This window comes from Trifolium pratense, linkage group LG5, assembly GCF_020283565.1.
Source record: "Trifolium pratense cultivar HEN17-A07 linkage group LG5, ARS_RC_1.1, whole genome shotgun sequence".
NCBI classification, from domain to species: Eukaryota; Viridiplantae; Streptophyta; class Magnoliopsida; order Fabales; family Fabaceae; genus Trifolium; species Trifolium pratense.
In genome coordinates this window covers 5,596,308-5,612,318 of record NC_060063.1, presented here as the reverse complement: position 1 = coordinate 5,612,318, position 16,011 = coordinate 5,596,308, and the positions used below count along the sequence as shown (strand labels likewise).

The 16,011-nt window shown below is 39.6% G+C and overlaps 1 protein-coding gene and 1 pseudogene across 1 annotated transcript; both read right to left on the bottom strand.

The window, feature by feature from the left end:
- Positions 1-4,914: 4,914 nt before the first annotated feature.
- On the bottom strand, positions 4,915-11,266 carry LOC123885920. The gene is made up of 2 exons (XM_045935257.1): positions 8,774-11,266; positions 4,915-8,538 (listed from the first exon to the last, which is right to left on the bottom strand). Exons 1-2 carry the CDS (start codon positions 11,264-11,266, stop codon positions 5,131-5,133), a joined length of 5,901 nt encoding a protein of 1,966 aa, XP_045791213.1. The 3' UTR covers positions 4,915-5,130.
- Positions 11,267-11,426: 160 nt separating this feature from the next.
- On the bottom strand, positions 11,427-14,660 carry LOC123887043 (annotated as a pseudogene).
- Between the last annotated feature and the right edge of the window lie 1,351 nt (positions 14,661-16,011).

Below are 16,011 nucleotides of genomic sequence, written 5' to 3'. Positions count from 1 at the left end.
TCTAGAAATGTGCATTGATAGAAATTTAGCAAGTGTACTAAATAGCCGTCAAGTAGTATAATAAAATCGTTCTCTCCGCAGGGATTGTTCTAAATCAATTGTAAATTGAAGACATACTCATGTAAATTGACATAAATTGTAAAAGGGGGTTCTTGTTTGGTTTCAAGTTCAAATTTTTAAACTTTGGAATTGCTTTGGTGTTTAGATTGATGTAAGAAAAGCGATTGATCCTTTTTGGGTCATCTAATTACTATTTTTCTTGGTAATTTCATGTATGATTACAAATTACTCAACTTTAGTTTCACGATTAGATTAAATCAAAAATAATTATGCTCAATGTCTTGGTAACATAATCCTCTCCCTTGATCATCGATCCCTAATGTCTTAGGTAATCTATGATCAATTGAGGTTTATAACCTTTAATCCTTTAATCTCAATTAACAATCAAAAATGTCTTAAGTTAAAGTTAATTGATTAATCATTCCTAGATCGATGATTTATTTCTATTGTCATAGTAAAACAAATCATTGCAATCATCATATAAGTCGCGAATTCATACAAAGCATTAAGCACAAAGAACAATCAATAGAAACTAACTTCGTAATTCATTAATCATATCATATGACAATCACATAATTCAAGATCAAAAGTAATTAGAATCACCTAAGGACCAATCATGAGAATTTAGCTAGACATTGCAAATTCAGAAATTACATCAAATAAAATGAAAGAAAGCATGTTTACAAGAAGAATCTTGATGTGTTTCCACACTGGAATCCTTGCTTGATTGCTCTTGATCCTCCAAAATCGCTCCAAATGCTGTTCTTAGTGTAAAAATTCGATAATGATCCAGATCTGATGTTTCCCTTTTATAAAACTGATCAAAAGTAACGTTTTCCGCCTGAAACACAGAATTTCCGCCCCAGGCGTAAGCAGTTTCGTTTCAGGCACAAGAAATTCGCCTGAAACGGCAAAACAGTGAGCAAACCAGCTTCTTCAGTGAAATTTCCGCCTCAGGCGCAAAAACTTCCGCCCCAGGCGTAAAAATACTTCAATTTCCACCAATTTTTATCTGCTATCTTCCTTCGCATGTAGCTTCAAATCAATGTCTTATTCTTCATGATTTAGGTCAAAAACCTCTAAAAACACTTGAAAATGGTCTTTATTTCCATGTAATGACTAACGTCATCACAACCCCATGTAGCGCCCTCCCTAAAAATTAAGGCTAATTCTAAGGATGAACTGCTAATCTACTCAACTAGCTAATACAAAAACTGCGCGAAGCGATAAACGCTCGCTAAAACAGTAAAGTCGCCACCGAATTTTATTTATCCCACGCGGCCACGCGGAAAAGGAAAATATCGATAAAACCTTTAAGTGGAAAGGGTGGTCATCGCAACCAAAATTTCGGGTTCGGGAGTCGGTTATGCGAAGGGAAGGTATTAGCACCCTCTCGCATCCGTTGTACTCAACGGGAACCTTCTCTTTAGATCTAGGATTAAAATTAGTTCTCGCGCTTGTGTAATGATGCTTTATTATTTGTTCTACACTAATTAAACAAAGAAAAGACATTAAACGACACTAAAGACTCTTAACATTTTTTTTGACACAAAAAGGGTTTTTTTATTAATGTGCTTGACGAGATACACCATCCCGCTCCTACGTATTCCCAGCTGCAATGGGAAATTCAAAGCTACACACAGTTCTCGGGTAGAAAATAAGTGTTTGTTGGTTGATTTTAATTCACAAAAAGGACTCTTTTTACACAAACACTCTTTTTTAACACATAATACACTCTTAACTACACAAAATACCCTTTTTAAATACACGGGACTCCTTTTTTAAACACATGGAAAAAACCTCTTAAACACATAAGACTCCTTAACATTTCTTAAACACATGAAACACTCTAATACATTTTTTAAACACATAAGACTCAGTTAAACATTTTTCACAAAAAAGACTCAGTTTAGTGCGTTGCGTTCATTTTATGGTTTTTTATTACTTTTTGAAAAGAAATAATTAAAAGAACGCCGGTTATCCACATTTCGAGGTAATCACCAAGAATACGAATAACCAGAGAACCGGAGAGCCACATGACAAACCGATCCTTTTTCATTCTATTTTTATTAAAAAAAAGACAAGTTTCTTTTTTATCATACAAATAACTTAACAAAAGAGATAAACTATTCTAACATACTAAACCCTAAAAAAATAATCTAACATATTTCCACCTTTTTATACTGAAAGAAATAAAAATACGAAAGATAAAACACTAAAAAAAAGATAAAAAAAACACATTTTTTAAGTCAGGGGGTGTAAACAGCAGATCTGGGCTGCACAGGGGGTGTGGATAGCAGAAGAAAAATTAATCAGGTACAGCGTTAAGATAAGGGTGTATGGTAGGCTTCACAGATCTAGGCCTTCTGATTTATCGGACGGCTTGGATTTTAAAATAATCAAACAGATCTCAGCCTTTCACCAGATCCAACAGACCTGTTTTAAACTTGGGAGGGAGCCAATGACGTGCTGACACGTCATCGTCTTCAACCTCCCCTCCTTCTTCTTCACGTGAAAGCAACAACCAGAAGCCATGAAAGCTTCATCGAAGCTCACGGCTTCAACAACAACATCATCGAAACTTTGCCGAAATTTAAAAGTTTATATACCGTTTTGCTCGGTTTTTCGCACTGGTCATGAATCTATGCTTAGATTTCACAGTGGAGGCTTATATTTTGAAAAAACGGAACAACAACTTGAGAACTAAAAAAACCAAAATATGATTTAAGCAAGCTTAAGCAAAATTAACGAATGGAAAAGCTTCAGTGGGTGTTCATGAGTAAAAAACGTTTAGAAACCTACTTGTTTTGAGCTTTGTATCAGTGGGTGTGTTAACCCCTTTTTCTTGGCAATTTTGGAGTTTTGGGTAGGCTTTTCTGGACGGTTTTCTTTCGTTTTTCCTTGTGTGTTTCGCTACTGGTATGTGTTAGAAGATATTAGTGAAAGAAAATTGAACTTTGAGGGTGATTTGAATGGATTTCGAAAATTTGGAAAAGTGGTGAAAAGATGAGTTTTTGGTTATTTTTCTGTCTCTGTTTCAGCTCCTCAAATTGCCTCCCTTTATGCTGAAAGGATTAGGGTTTGGTAGATAAAAATGGAATGAAAAACATCATCTTTTTCTCTTGGTGGATGATTGATTTTATTTGGGAAAAGGTTAAAAAAATTTGTTTGAATGGGAGAGTGGAGAGTGTTGCAATGTTGTGTTGTTTCACGTGAAGCCCCTTTCTTTTCTTTTATTCTTTTGATTTTTTTTTTTTTTTTTTTTTTTTTTTTTATAATAGTAATAATAGAAAATAAGTGAAAAATAGAAAAATAATTGTAAAAAGAGGGTAGGACAAAATTAGGGTACAACAGCTGCCCCTATTTAATTGACTTTCACCCAAGAGTGCATTGACTACATCTTTGCATACTCATGGTGGAAGACGATTAAATATTTAAGGACTCGAATTTTGACCAGACAGCAAGAACGGACCTCTACGATTACTTCAATTACATGAGACTCTGTTTGCACTATGACCCTGATGAGACTCGTTTGAAACTCTATACTCGCACGGGCAAGACCCCAACAATCCAGCAAGACTCAGATAATACCACCCTTATCATCTTCGCCAGTAAGACTCAACTTCATGTATACAGATAAAACTCAACAACAACTCAAGGTAAGACTCAAATTACATCCACACAGGTAAGACTCATTAAAAACCTCAACATCCACAAGGTAGGACTCAATTTACACAAGTAAGACTCATCACAAACTCGACATCCACACAGGTAAGACTCATTAAAAACCTCAACATCCACAAGGTAGGACTCAATTTACACAAGTAAGACTCATCACAAACTCAACATCCACACAGGTAAGACTCTATTACGTTCATATAGATAGGGCTCAATTCACATAAGACTCAAGTTTTACTTCACATAAGACTCAATTTCCACTCATACAGATAAGACTCACTTACTTCACACAGGACTCAAAAACATTCGTTTCACATAAGACTCGATCCATAATTATACATAGGGCTCAATAACATTCACTTCACATAGGACTCGAAATAACATTCACTTCACATAGGACTCGATATGCACTCATACATACACACTAGCCATCTGGGTAAACCACTATCGACGTCCTGCGAGGCAGGCAAACACACATTCGAGAAATATCATCTCGTTACCTCAAGCTAACTGGGGGAGAGGGTTAAACAACTTCTAAGCCATCGGGTTTCCACATACCATGAATTCTATATGCGAGCATGTTTATTTATGCAGAAAAACTTTTTAAGCCAAATGCATGATTTCTTTTGAGGTGTATGAATTAAATCATTAATGCACGTCATCCTTCTCGTCTCTCCACAGGTAATGCCCCTATTATCTCCTCTCACACAATACTTATTTTTTCTTTCAAGGAACACGATCTCTTTGCTTGCCACGAGTTTGCACTGCGGGTGCAAGGTTAAAAACCGAGGATCATCTTTTCTTATAAACAAATGCCGTTTTTTCTCGGAAAAGTCTTAACTATATCCTTTTATGAGCCCTCACATTTTTTATGCACTATCAAGAAGAAAAGAATGCATTTTATGAGAAACAAGACATAAAACAAATAGACAAAAGGGATTTTATTGATGAAATATTGACCCTCGAATGGGTGTCAATACATAGGAAAGCAATTCCTATAAGAGGAGATTACTAATTTTGGGAATGGCAACAAAAACAAAAGGTCAACAACACCTCCTCCGCCGTTTCCCTCGTGACTTCCAACATACACAAACTTTAACCTTGAAGCTGACAATTAGACTGATCACTTCCACTTGAGCCTTCTACTACAATGCTGACGCCTCGGGTCTTTTGCCCTTTTTTTTTTTTTTTTTTTTACATATCCCTAACTTTTGCCTGGATCGCCCTTTCGGGTTTTCAATCCACCGGGATTACATTTCCTTTTTTGGTGTCCCTAATTTTTGCCTAGACTGCCCTTTCAGGTTTTCAGTCTACCGGGACGCTCTCTATTGCCTAGATTGCCCTTTCGGGTTTTCAATCTAGCGAGCCTTTATTTTTATTTCTCTTTTTTTCTTAGGCATAATACTTCTTGACCGCGTCAGCATTCACTGGGAGTGGAAATTCTTCTTCATCCATAGTGGCGAGGATTAAGGCTCCTCCTGAAAATGCTTTCTTCACCACGTATGGTCCCTCATAGTTAGGGGTCCATTTGCCTCGGGAATCTTTGTGGATGGGCAAGATCTTCTTCAATACTAGCTCGCCTTCTCGAAACTCACGGGGGCGCACTTTCTTGTCAAAGGCCTTCTTGCGTCGTTGTTGATACAGCTGACCATAGCAGAGTGCCGTTAAGCGCTTTTCCTCTATGAGATTCAACTGGTCAAACCTTGTTTGGGCCCACTCCGCCTCTTCTAGTTTGGTCTCCATCAACACTCTCAATGAAGGGATTTCCACCTCGACGGGAAGTACTGCCTCCATGCCATATACTAGAGAGAAAGGGGTTGCCCCGGTTGAGGTACGGATGGTCGTCCTATATCCATGCAATGCATACGGGAGCATCTCATGCCAATCTTTATACGTCTTGACCATCTTCTGAATAATCCTCTTGATATTCTTGTTGGCTGCTTCCACGGCGCCGTTCATCTGTGGTCGGTACGGCGAAGAGTTATGGTGTTCAATCTTGAAACCATCGCATAATTCTTTCACTAACTTGTTGTTTAGGTTTGACCCATTATCTGTGATAATTTTGTTAGGAATCCCGTAACGACAGATTATTTCTTTCTTGATGAATCGGGCTACTACTTGTTGTGTCACATTCGCATATGAAGCTGCTTCAACCCATTTGGTGAAGTAATCAATAGCGACCAAGATGAACCTGTGTCCGTTAGAAGCTTTCGGCTCAATCATTCCAATTACATCAATGCCCCACATAGAGAACGGCCAAGGTGCCGTTAACACATTCAACGGGTTTGGTGGCACATGCACCTTGTCGGCATATATTTGGCACTTATGACATGTTTTGACATAACGGTAGCAGTCTGCTTCCATGGTCAGCCAATAATACCCTGCCCTCAAGATCTTTCTTGCCATTGCATGCCCATTGGCGTGAGTCCCGAAAGTTCCTGCATGGATTTCTGCCAGAAGATGATCCGCTTCTTGTCGGTCTACACATCTAAGCAACACCATGTCATAGTTTCTTTTGTAGAGTACTTCCCCATCTAAGAAGAACTGTGTGGCCAACCTTCTCAATGTCTTTCTGTCACTGATTGACGCACCTTCGGGATACTCTTGTTTTTCCAAATATCGCTTGATATCATGGAACCATGGTTTGTCATCATATTCCTTTGAAGCCACTGTGCACACAGCTGGTTCATCCTTACGTTCCAATATTATGAGAGGTGCTTCGTTGTGGAACCTTACTTTGTACATTGAAGATAACGTAGCTAAAGCATCGGCCACCTGATTCTCTTCCCTTGGAATGTGATGGAAAGTGATCTCATCGAAGTACTCTGTTAGCTTCTTGACTTGAGTGCAATATGGGATTATCTTTGGGTGCCGTGCTTCCCATTCTCCTTTTACTTGACAGATGACTAACGCTGAGTCTCCATATACTTCTAAGATTTTGATCCTTAGATCGATGGCTGCCTCGAGACCCATGATGCAGGCTTCATATTCTGCTATGTTGTTTGTACACTCAAAGCACAATCTGGCTGCAAGAGGTCTATACCCACCTCTTGGTGATATCAAAACTGCCCCGACTCCGTGCCCCATGGCATTGGAAGCTCCATCGAAGACTAGTTTCCAACGTGCGCCTGGTTCGGGCCCTTCTTCATCTCCTATAACTTTCTCTAAGATCATGACATCTTCATCAGGAAAATCGGATGGAACCGGCTGATGCTCTTCTAGAGGTTGGTGAGCAAGATACTCCGCCAACACACTTCCTTTGATTGCCTTTTGAGCGACATACTGGATATCGTACTCAGACAGCAACATCTGCCAGCGCGCAATCTTTCCGGTAACGGCAGGTTTTTCAAAGATGTACTTGATAGGATCCATCTTGGAAATCAAATGCGTAGTGTACCTTGATTCACAATCTGTGAACTTCTTGCTTAGGAAATAGATAGCATGCTCCTTTTTACCGGTTTCATCTTGTTGACCCAACACACAACCCATTGAATCTTCAAGCACAGTCATGTACATTAAGAGCGGCCTACCGGGCACAGGTGGAATCAGAATGGGCGGCTCTTGCAGATATTCCTTGATCTTATCAAATGCCTTTTGACAGTCGTCATTCCATTCAACAGCTTGATCCTTCCTTAATAACTTGAAGATTGGTTCACAGGTAGATGTGAGATGCGAGATAAAGCGGGCGATGTAATTCAGTCTTCCCAAGAAACCACGCACCTCCTTTTCAGATTTGGGCGCAGGCATTTCTTGTATAGCCTTAACCTTATCTGGGTCTACCTCAATTCCTCTTTGGCTGACTATGAACCCTAACAGTTTTCCTGATCTGACCCCGAATGTACATTTGTTAGGATTCAGTCGCAATCTGAACTTCCTTAAACGTGCGAACAACTTACGCAGGTGGACCAGGTGCTCTTCTTCTCCTTGAGACTTGGCAATCATATCATCCACGTACACCTCTATCTCCTTGTGAATCATATCATGAAAGAGGGTCACCATCGCTCTTTGATATGTTGCTCCAGCATTCTTCAAACCAAAAGGCATGACTTTGTAGCAGAAAGTCCCCCACGGAGTAATGAAAGTAGTTTTTTCCATATCTTCAGGATTCATCTTGATCCGATTATATCCGGAGAAACCATCCATGAAAGAAAACACTGAGGACTGAGCGGTATTATCCACCAACACATCTATGTGGGGCAACGGGAAGTCATCCTTTGGACTTGCTCGGTTCAAGTCTCGGTAATCCACACACATTCGTACCTTGCCATCCTTCTTTGGGACAGGTACAATGTTGGCAACCCATTGCGGGTACTTGGCCACAGTTAGAAATCCTGCATCAAATTGCTTCTTCACTTCTTCTTTGATCTTGAGAGCCATATCAGGTCTTGTTCTTCTCATCTTCTGTTTTACAGGTGCACATTCAGGCTTGAGTGGGAGCTTGTGCACAACTATGTCGGTATCCAATCCTGGCATATCTTGATAAGACCAAGCAAACACATCGACGTATTCTTGCAACAAACTGACCAAATCCTTCTTCACATCTTCTTGCAATGATGCCCCTACTTTGACGTCTTTTACATCTGACTCGCTCCCCAAGTTGATTGTCTCAACTTGCTCTTGATGCGGCTGAATGGCCTTTTCTTCTTGTTTCAACAGGCGAGCTAGTCCTTCAGGAAGTTCACAATCATCCTCGTCAACTCCTTCGGCTTGGTTTACCGGATGTTCGAAGTCAAAAGGGAAACTAGCGGGGTAGGTTTCAACGGGTATTTCTATGGATCTGCATGAGGATGTTTTCATTTTTTAGGAAACAATGCAAACTGAACAAAAGCTTAAACTGTAAAAGTCTTCTTTTTTTTTTAGAAAAGAGTTGTCATTTTGAAAAACATGGAGCGAAAAACAAAAAGTTCTTATTCAACATAAAATGCACTTTTATTCATGATAAACTTTTAAAACAAGAGGGGCCCTTTAAAAGATATTCATTTGCCTTGGGCAGAGCAAATGTATTTTCATTTTCTTAAGAAGAACAGGCATATTACTTAAAAGAAACTTCAGAAATCTCCTCGGCCTTCCAATTGTTGAGGGGCTCTTCATTAGCACAGCTGCGCACTAGGTTAGGTGCATCTTCCTCATTATCCCCAATCATGTTCACTTGCTCTTTGTTGTTGAACCCCGCACTGCGAAACATTTCTTGGAGGGAACGACCACCCTTGTAGTTAGAACTGGTCGATCCCTTTGTTGATGGTCGATATCCTAGCCCAAAGCGATCCTTCTTTTCTTGAACCACAGGCACCTTCCCCCAACCCTCTAAACTTGCTTCGTCCAATGCTTCCTTCATTGCTTGCCATGAAGTGAAGGCAGGTTTAGCTTTCTTCTTTCGCTTCATGGTGACAGTTGCGACCTCCAGAGCATGAAACGGAATTTCCACTGCTTGCTCATCTTCCTCAATGTACTGAAAGGCGGACAAATGACTCACCATAATATCCTCTTGACTGGATACTATGATGATCTTGCCGTTGGACATGAACTTGAGCTTTTGATGTAGGGTGGATGTGACAACACCAGCCGAATGAATCCATGGTCTTCCAAGGAGGCAACTATAAGCAGGATTAATATCCATGACTTGGAAAGTGATTGTGAAGAGCTGGGGACCAACCAAAACTGGAAGGTCTATCTCTCCCATGACCGTCCTTTCCGAGCCATCGAAGGCTTTGACAACAAGTGTGCTAGGCCTCATTACTGCCCCTTCGCTGTTTAACTTATCGAAGGTCCTCTTGGGCATGACATTCAGGGACGAACCATTATCTATCAATACTTTGGACAAGATGTTGCCCAAACACTTGACAGATATATACAATGCCTTGTTGTGGTCACAACCTTTGGCTGGTAATTCTTCATCATTAAACCCGAGATATCTGCTTGAAGCGATGTTGGCTATTATCCCGTCAAATTGATTCACGGTGACGTCTTTCTCAACATGGGCTTCTCCCAACACTTTCATTAAGGCATTCCTATGGATTTCTGAGGATAGCAATAATGATAGCATAGAGATTTTAGACGGAGTTTGCCCTAACTGATCAACCACTTGATAATCACTCTTGCGAATGATCTTTAAAAATTCTTCGGCATCCCCTTTAGGTGCCACCTTATGGGGCTGCTCTTTACCCATCTCTTCTACATGCTTCCCTTTAGCTAGATCCAACAGGGGCTTCTCAATAACCTTGCTTGACTGATCATGAGAAAAGATCCTCCCACTTCTTGTCATCCCTCCTATCCCCACAATGCTGTCAACGGAGGGATTTTCAAGTGTTACTTGCTCTTGGCCCATGGAAACAGTAGGTTGATAATTCCATGGTACCTTTTGAGTGCTCTCGAATGGAAAAGACTTAGGCACCCTGAAGACTAGTGGGTGGACCTCCTTATTTAGTATAGGGGCCCCTTTGAATGGGATCTCAATTGGCGTGAAGTCCTCTAATGCCGCAATGACGGGGTTTACTACTGAGTAGCCAATCTGGACCAAGCCTTGATCCATCAACTGTTGTAAACACATCCTCATCTTCTTACAATTCTCAGGTTTCCTTGTACACTCTTCACAGTCAGAGTGCATCATCTCGAATTCTTCATAACCAATTAGCTTTTCTCTAACTATTGCTAGTGGAGTTCGGATCTTAGAAACTTCATCTATCAATTGAATTCCTCCATCATCCTCCACAGCATTCACAGATGGGCCAGCATGGCCAGGCAGCGGATTGGTCTTCACATTGGGTCCCTCCTCCTTAAAGGTTAACAGCTTCTGATCAATCAACTCTTGTACCTTGTACTTAAAGGCTTTGCAATTTTCAATAGTATGTCCAAGTGCCCCAGAGTGGTAATCGCACTTGACATCACTCTTAAAATGAGCTGGGTAAGGAGGTACTACCGGTGGAAGCTGCTTTAGCTCTATCATCCCTTTTTGTAGCAGATAAGGGAGGATTTGACCGTATGGCACAGGCACACGGTCTAATTGCACAACCCTCTTTTCAAAGTTGTTTCGGCCATTAGATTGGTTCCTTTGTTGTGGTTGTGGAGGAACCATTGCCGAGTATGATATTTGAGCTGGTGCACTTGTGGTGATGGCATTAGTTTCCTCCTCCTTCTTCCTTGGATTCGCATTGAAGGACCTCCTTCCACCAGTCTGATCCTTAGTGAACTTCTGAATCTTTCCATTCTTAATTCCTGCTTCCACACGCTCTCCTATGATTACCAAATCTGCGAAATTGGATGAAATACTCCCTATCATTTTTTCATAGTAGGGTCCTTGCAGAGTGCTCATGAAAGTGTCTACCAATTCGCGATCCATCAAGGGAGGTTGGACTTGAGCGGCCAACTCCCTCCAACGCTGGGCATATTCCTTGAATGCTTCATTACTCCTTTGAGACAGGTTTTGTAGTTGCATGCGGTTGGGAGCAATATTCAGATTGTAACTGTATTGAGTAAGGAAAGCATCCACAAGATCTTTCCAAGTTTTGATCTGAGCTCTTTCTAATTGCATGCAGTGGCGGAGCTAGCCAAAAATAGTGGGGGGGGCCGTAAAACAAAAAAAAAAAGAATTGTAAATCCAAAATGCATATTATATTATATACCAAAAAATTAAGTTGTAATAAGGACAAAGTTCATCATCCAAAAAATTAAACTACATGATTTAAAATACCTTAAAACGATGCATTACGCGTTCCAATAGCCTTGAAAGCATCAATAATAGTCTCTGAATCGATACTTGCAGCAATTTCCCTTTCAATATAAACCGACATGCTATCTGCTAGAAAATCAGAGTTCATCTTGTTTCTCAACTTATTCTTGATAATTTTCATTGCTGAAAAGGATCTTTCAGTTGTGGCTGTAGAAACCGGAAGAGTCAAGATAAGACGTAGTAGTCTATCAATCAAGAAGTAAATAGTCGCCTTTTCAGTTTCAACCAAACGTGAGCATAATTCTTGAATTGTTGATAAGTTCTTCAAATGTGAAGATTGACGAGCATCAACAATGAAATGTTGAAGTTGATAGCGCAAAAGAAGCTGTTCTTGTTCATTGAAGTCCATGGGATAATATTTTTCAACTAAAGTGCAAATAGTTTCAACCTTAAAAGTTTTGTAATTGTTCTTAGGAGTCAAAGCACAACTTAGAGTTAATAATTCCATTGATTGCTCACTAAATCTACTATTCAACTCTTGCAATTGTTTGTCAATGGTAGTAAAAAATATTTCAACTCTAAAATAATGTTCAATTGTCACCTGATTTTCTTCAAGACGAGAGCGACCAAATCTTGTTGTTGAATGAACATCATGGAGATCAGGGATCTCAATTTCATGTCTTTGACAAAAAGAAGTCACAGTAGAAAGCAAGTCATCCCACCCATCATCTCTTAAGTCTTGAATAACAAGCTTTGTTGAACGAACCAAATCCATGGCATTAACAACATCTTGATCTTGTTTTTGTAAGGCTTGACAAAGAACATCAGTTACACCCATAATTGCTTTCATCATGAATAAGATCAATACAAAATCAAATTCTTTCAAATAATTGTAAGAACTATTAGCATCCCCAGATGTTGTCCAACTTTTACTCTCTTTTTGAAGTTTTTTTAAAACATGACAAGTTGCTTCATACATATTTATCACACTACAAATAGACCTAAAATGTGATCCCCAACGAGTATCTCCAGGCCGGTTCAAAGTTCCAATTTGATTTGCCCCTTTACCAGTCATAATCTCTTTAATATCCACCATATATTGATTTTCTGTTACTTGGGCAGCTTGTAACTCATCATGGCGCTTAGTAGAAGATGTAACAACATTGATAATCATAGTCAGCTTATCAAAGAATCTATGAATTGGTTTGAGATCTCTTGATGCTGAAACCAAGGCAAGCTGCAATCGATGGGCAAAACAATGGACATAGTATGCGAAAGGACAATCCTTCATAAAGAGTGATTGTAAACCATTCCATTGTCCTCTCATATTGCTAGCACCATCATACCCTTGACCACGAATGTTAGAAACATCAAGGTTATGCCTAGAAAGTATAACACATATCTTTTCCTTAAGAGTTAAAGATGCAGTGTCATTAACATGTGCAACATCAAAAAACCGTTCTTGTATTTAACCGACTCTATCAACAAATCTTAACACAAGAGACATTTGTTCCTTTTTTGATTCATCGCGAGCTTCATCAACAATGATACAAAATTTGGCATCACCAATTTCTTCACGAATATGTTTTCTCACCCCTTTAGCAAGAACACTCATGAGCTCCTTTTGAATTTGAGGTGAAGTGTATTTGGCATGCTTTGGAGCATTTTTCAATATAACTTTTGCAACTTCAACATTGTACGATGCCAACAATTTTAACAACTCAAGAAAATTACCTTGATTTCTTGACTTACTAGATTCGTCATGACCCCTAAAGGCACAAGCTTGAAATGTTAACCAACGAACCGCGTCAATTGAAGCCTTGAGACGTAAACGATTCTTGATAATTTCATCTGAGTTTTGCCCTTCAATAAGATTCCTAATATGTGCCTCTTGATTCAACAAGTCTTCACAAGCTTTCATTGCATTGTTGTGTGATGAGCAAGGATCCTTTCCTATATGCTTAAGAAAGGAACAACGCTTTCCTTCTCTAACTCTCTTCCAAGCATTAAAACCACCGGTAACGAATACATCTGATAATGGATGTCCACTCGATCCTTTGTTAAAAAGATAACACGACAAGCAATATGCAGCATCTTTTGAAGGTGAATATTCTAGCCATGAGGGAAATAAACTAAACCAAGAGTGTTGAAAACGTCTTGGATGACTCTCTTGACCAGATAATGGATAGTTTTCTAGACGAATTTGATATGGACCCCAATTTAGATAAGCTCTTCTTATTTCATCTTGTTGATTTGGTGGATATCGCCAAATTGGAGGACGCTTTCCAGGATCGCGTTCTAAAGAATGCAACATATCAACCGTATCCGTAAATTCTTCAGTTCTTGGAACATTAACGGGTTCAGATGCAATAGTTATAATTTCTTCAATTTCAATTCTCGGATCATTAACTGGTTCAGTTGTAGGAGTTCGAGTTCTAATTTCTTCCTCTCTTTCATCTTCACAAGTTCTTCTCTTAAAAAAAGAGTCAATTTTTCTAACTTTCATCTTCAATTTTCTATTGCAAATCAACAAACAATAACAATAAATACTACAATATAAACAATAAAAAACAAAGTAACAAACTAATTTAGAAACAACAGAAACAATAGACAAACTTGTAACTAGGGGTGGGCATGGTTCAGTTCAAGAGAGAAACTGCAGCTGAACCCAACTGAACTGGAAACACAGTTCTTCAAACCACACCAAATTGTTTTCTGTACAATCATAAACTTAACTGAAATTCCAGTTCAGTTTACCAGTTTATGTTGTTTATCAGTTTACCAGTTTAGTCTAAAATTGGTTTGGTTCAGTTTAGTTCTCCAGTTCAGTTTGGTTTATGGTTTTTTTTTCCCATCCCTACTTGTAACTAACAAACACAAAACAGAGTTTAATAACATGACATTAACAAAAACAATAAAATCAATGAAAACCCTAAAATTGAAACAAACAACAACAAAATAAGGAAGTATTGGAAGAGTATTGAGCAAGAGCAATAACATTCAAGAAAAAACTGAAACACAACAATCCAAGTATTATTTCATATCTATCTAAAACAGAGCCAAAATTTGAGAGAGGAAAAGGGTTTTGCAATTGAGATTCATACCTTAATCTGAGAAGTACGGTGGAGTGATTGACGTGATGTGGAGGTGCGGTCAATGGTGGTGGTGGTGCGGTGGTGCTCAGGGCGGTGGAGGTGGTGTGTCGACGTGATGTAGTTTGCCGTTGGGTTGTTCGCAATCGCAATACATACTCTGTTCTGTGTTTCTTGCGTGTGGTAGTTTGATGTGTGGGAGGAAAACCAAAAAATTAGCTAAGGGTATAATTGTAATTGCTCACTATAAAAAAAAAAAAAGCTGGGGCGGGCCGTGGCCCTGTCCAGCCCACAAGCTCCTCCGCCCCTGATTGCATGTACCAATCAAGTGAAGCTCCACTTAAACTGTCTTGGAAGATGTGAATGAGCAGTTTTTCATTCGAAGCATGAGCAGCCATCTTGGTATAGAACCTCTTGATGTGGATTTTTGGACAGCCAGTGCCCTTGTACTTATCAAAATCTGGGGCTTTGAACTTTGGTGGGACCACCACATCTGGAACTAAGCACATGTTTGAAGCATCAAACCCGAAGGCACTAACACCTTCAATAGCCTTCAACCTTTCTTCTAAGGCCTTATACTTATCTCCTTGATCAGCCTCAAGCGTTGGTGGGGTCTGAGTAGGCTGAACAATCTCCGAGGTATTCGGCTCGGTGCTGGCGCGAGCTCCTTGAGCGGATGGTACTTCATTCGAAACAGGGATGACAATAGGCTCTGGAGGGGGAGGTACGCCACCATCTTCTTCGGGTGGAGTGTAGCCGGCGGGAAGACCGTATTCAGGCCAGTTCGCATTCGGAGCGGTCGCAGCAGGCTGATGGTTGTTTACCAAAGCTTGGACAAGCTCGAGCATCTTGTCCATCTTGACTTTCATTGCGTCAACGTCCTCTCTTAAGGCCGCTTGATCCTGTCCTTCTTGATCCATGAGTCTGTGGATGTTTGCACGCGTAGGGTATGAATGTGGGGGAAGGGGCTCTTGAGCCGATTTCTTCTTCGATTTCCTCGCTATGGTGAAGGGCAAGTCTCTTGAAGTTTCGAGAAGGTATGAGCGTGTTTTTTCGTTTTATTATTATTGAAAAAAAGGTAATGCATGAATGTGGGAATGCGATGCATACAAAACAAAAACATTTTTATTATCATTTTTGTTTATAGGCCTTTTATGACATAAATTTGAGAATAGGTAATCTTTTGTCAGGTGCCATTTTCTCAAATCAATGTCTTTTCCTTCCTATAAGCAACGATGAATATGCAAGAAAATCAGTTTTTGAATATCATGGTATGTGGAAGTGATGTTTAGGGTAGAGATAGTAAATCATGTGTTTGTATATATATCCCATCCCATCTCACATGTGGTTCTAGAGTTTTTTAAGGTTCCTAAGATCGTAAACCCTTATTTGAAAATATTAACATTGCAAAAACTCGCAAGACAATAATATTTCCAAATAAGGTCTCCTTTAGGTGAGGTTTACGCGTTGACTTTACAAGACAAACGCCAAGAAAGTCAACATTGCGTACCCCTC

Excerpts from the sequence above, each read along its gene's own strand:
- LOC123885920 (XM_045935257.1), bottom strand. The coding sequence starts at position 11,266 with ATGCAATTAGAAAGAGCTCAGATCAAAACTTGGAAAGATCTTGTGGAT. Across the intron at positions 8,539-8,773 it reads TTTCTGAAGTTTCTTTTAAG|AAAATGAAAACATCCTCATG; the intron begins TAATATGCCTGT and ends ATTGTTTCCTAA.